The sequence below is a fragment of the Humulus lupulus genome, chromosome 5 (genome assembly GCF_963169125.1).
Source record: "Humulus lupulus chromosome 5, drHumLupu1.1, whole genome shotgun sequence".
NCBI classification, from domain to species: Eukaryota; Viridiplantae; Streptophyta; class Magnoliopsida; order Rosales; family Cannabaceae; genus Humulus; species Humulus lupulus.
In genome coordinates this window covers 137,899,258-137,902,228 of record NC_084797.1, presented here as the reverse complement: position 1 = coordinate 137,902,228, position 2,971 = coordinate 137,899,258, and the positions used below count along the sequence as shown (strand labels likewise).

Here is a 2,971-nt window from a genome sequence, read left to right as displayed (position 1 = left end):
AGAGAAAGAGAGAAGGAGAGTCGTGAGGCATAGAGAGAGAAAGAAAGAGGAAGAGAAAAGGAGGGTCTTGAAACCCTAAGGTATGTATTGAGTTTTATGACTTCTTCTTCTTCTTCTTTTTAATTCTAAGCTTGTAAAAATTCATGGTGGTGCTAGGTGAATTTCACAAGAACAACTGTGGAAGTTTTGGCTTAGGGTTTGGTCTACAATGGTAAGATCATTCTTCTTAGACTCTTATGTTTGGTTGATTAGATTTTTGGTTTTTGTTGACCTAATAGTTTGATGTTTATGCTAATGATTTGGAATTGACAAATCAAGAGGAGATAGTTTGGAATTCATCTTGTGTGTACTCAAGGTGAGGAAGGAGATAGTTTGGATTTGGTGGTGTTTAAAGTTACTTTTGAGGCGTGCGATTGGTTTCTTGCTCCCGATGGCGAGGCGCAAGCGAATCAATCAGAAGCCTGGATCTAAAGCTTCTCCGTCAGCGATCAGTGCAGGAAGAGTTAATCAAGAGCGGGTGGAGGTTGAAGATGAAGTGATTGGAGAATCTGTTGAGGAAGTTTTTGCAGATATGGTTGATAATTTCCAGGAGGCGGGGGAGGATCTCTCTCAGGTCCCCGGTAGTCAGACCAAGTTTGAAGTTAATGTTGAGTCCAGGTCGTGGGCGGTGGAAGCCGAAGAACAAGATTTTCAAGAACTAGCTAAAGATAAATGGTCACGTTTTCAAGACACGTTTGCTGCAAGGGGGGGTGTTCGACTCAATTATGAGGAACCCTTGATTCGTGATGGTCAATTAATTGCTCAAGTTGATAAAGAAGAGATAGAAGTGGAGGCTTCTTTTTGGCAGTCAGCTATGGTCTGTGTAGTCTTGGGTGCCAACCCTCCATTATCTGTGTTTGAAGGATTTATCAATCGTATGTGGGGTAAGCTGGGTATAGAGAGAATAGCACGCATGAATGGAGGATACACACTTGTTAAATTCAAGGATGAAGTTACTAGAGATTTGGTTTTGGAAGCTGGTGTTGTTCATTTTGACAGGAAGCCAGTTTTACTGAGGCCATGGTCGACAGATTTGGATAAAGTGCGATTGGTAAAGTCAGTGCCGCTCTGGGTAAGGTTGCCAGATTTAGGTCTCCAATATTGGGGACTTAAAACTCTAAGTGCCCTAGTTAGTACTATAGGTAAACCTATGATGATGGATAAGGTAACCAAGGACAAATCTATGGTGAAATTTGCCAGAGTTCTTGTAGATGTTGAAATATCTGATAAAATTCCCCAGTGTATTAGTTTTTTAAATGAGAAAGGCCAGTTGATGGAGCAACCTATAGAATTCGAATGGTTGCCCACTCATTGTTCCTGTTGTAAGAACTTGGGTCATGGTGCCTCTAACTGCAAAAGGTCTCAGGAGGTTCAATGGAAGCCTAAACAGGTAGTCAATAATGCTGGAATAGAGGATTCTGATGTTTCTAAGATTCAGAGTGAGGCAGGTCTTGTGGATGGGTCAATTGGCACTCAGATGGCAGGCAAGGATAGTCAGCAGGGGAAAACTGGTAGTACTCTGGCTAGTACTCGGGAGTTGAAGACATGTATTCATAGCAGAGACCTTTCAATTCAGGATACTGGTAATGCTTCTGTTGAGCAGGATCTATCTTGGTCTACTCCAAAGAGAGTTGGAGGGGTTAAGTTAAAAACTGCTGCCAACGTGACAGTGAGGGGTAACAAGTTTAGTCTCTTACAGGAGAGCAAGGAGATGGTTAAAAAAAGGAATTTACATGATCCTCAATCTTCTAATGGAGGGATGTAATGTTCTGTGTTGGAATGTCAGGGGTCTAAATAACAGGAACAAGCAAAGATCCTTGTTGGAATTCTGTATTGTTAATAAAATTAGTTTGGGAGGTTTTCTTGAAACTAAAATGAAAAATAAAAAAATTGAGGAGATGATGATGAACCTGTTTGCTGGTTGGAAATGGTTTAGCAATGAGGTGGTTGAAGGAAGGATTCTTCTAGTTTGGAGGGAAGATATTATTCAAGTAAATGTTATTCAGGTCATAGACCAACTTGTTCATTGTGAAGTTAGGATAAAAGGTTCTATGCACCAAACGTGGCTGTCATTTGTTTATGGTAGGAATACTTTGGAAGAAAGAAAGCTGCTCTGGCCTCATCTGGTGTGTCCCCAGGCTTCAGTGGCTCCTTGGCTGGTTGTGGGGGATTTTAATGCTTTATTTGACTATGGTGATCGTATAGGGGGTCGTGAAATCACTGACTCAGATTTGGCTGATAGTAGCCAATGGAGAGCGTCTGTCTTATTGAATGAATTAAAGTCTAACGGGTCATTTTTTACTTGGTCAAATAATCAACATCCAGAAACCAGGATTTATTCTAAATTGGATAGAGTTCTTATCAATGAAAAGTGGTCTGATTCTTTCCCTGACTCTGAAGCTAGAATTTTGTGGGATACCTTATCTAACCATTGCTATTGCCTCATCAAGACCATTCAGTTCAAGGAGTTTGGGATTAAACCTTTTAGATATTATAACTGCTGGTCTACCCATGTGGATTTTCGGGGTATTGTTCTGGATAGCTGGTTCAAACCAGCTGGGGGGTTCGGGTTGCAGCAGGTCATGCTGAAGCTTAAGAGACTAATTCCTATTTTGAGCCGCTTTAACAAATAGCAAGTTGGGGATGTTATTCAACACTATACAACAGCTAAACAGAGATTAGAAAAGGCCAAATATAGATTGCAGCAGTTCCCTTCTTTAGACTCATTGCAGCAGGAAGAGTCTGATGCAGCTAGAGACTTTGCTATCAAATCCAGTTCTTATGAGAGCTTTCTGCGTCAGAAGAGTAAAATTAACTGGCTAAGGTTTGGTGATGAGAATACGGCGTATTTTCACGCTTCTCTTAAACAACGGAAAATGAGAAATCGCATTTCTAGTTTTATTAACGAGGAGGGACATATTGTTGAAAATTA

The 2,971-nt window shown here is 40.8% G+C and overlaps 1 protein-coding gene across 1 annotated transcript; it reads left to right on the top strand.

Annotated features, from left to right (window-relative positions):
* The first annotated feature begins 430 nt into the window (after positions 1–430).
* LOC133779521 (uncharacterized) lies at positions 431–1,804 on the top strand. Its single transcript, XM_062219475.1, has one exon. The coding sequence runs from the start codon at positions 431–433 to the stop codon at positions 1,802–1,804; it is 1,374 nt and encodes a 457-aa protein (XP_062075459.1).
* Positions 1,805–2,971: the final 1,167 nt, after the last annotated feature.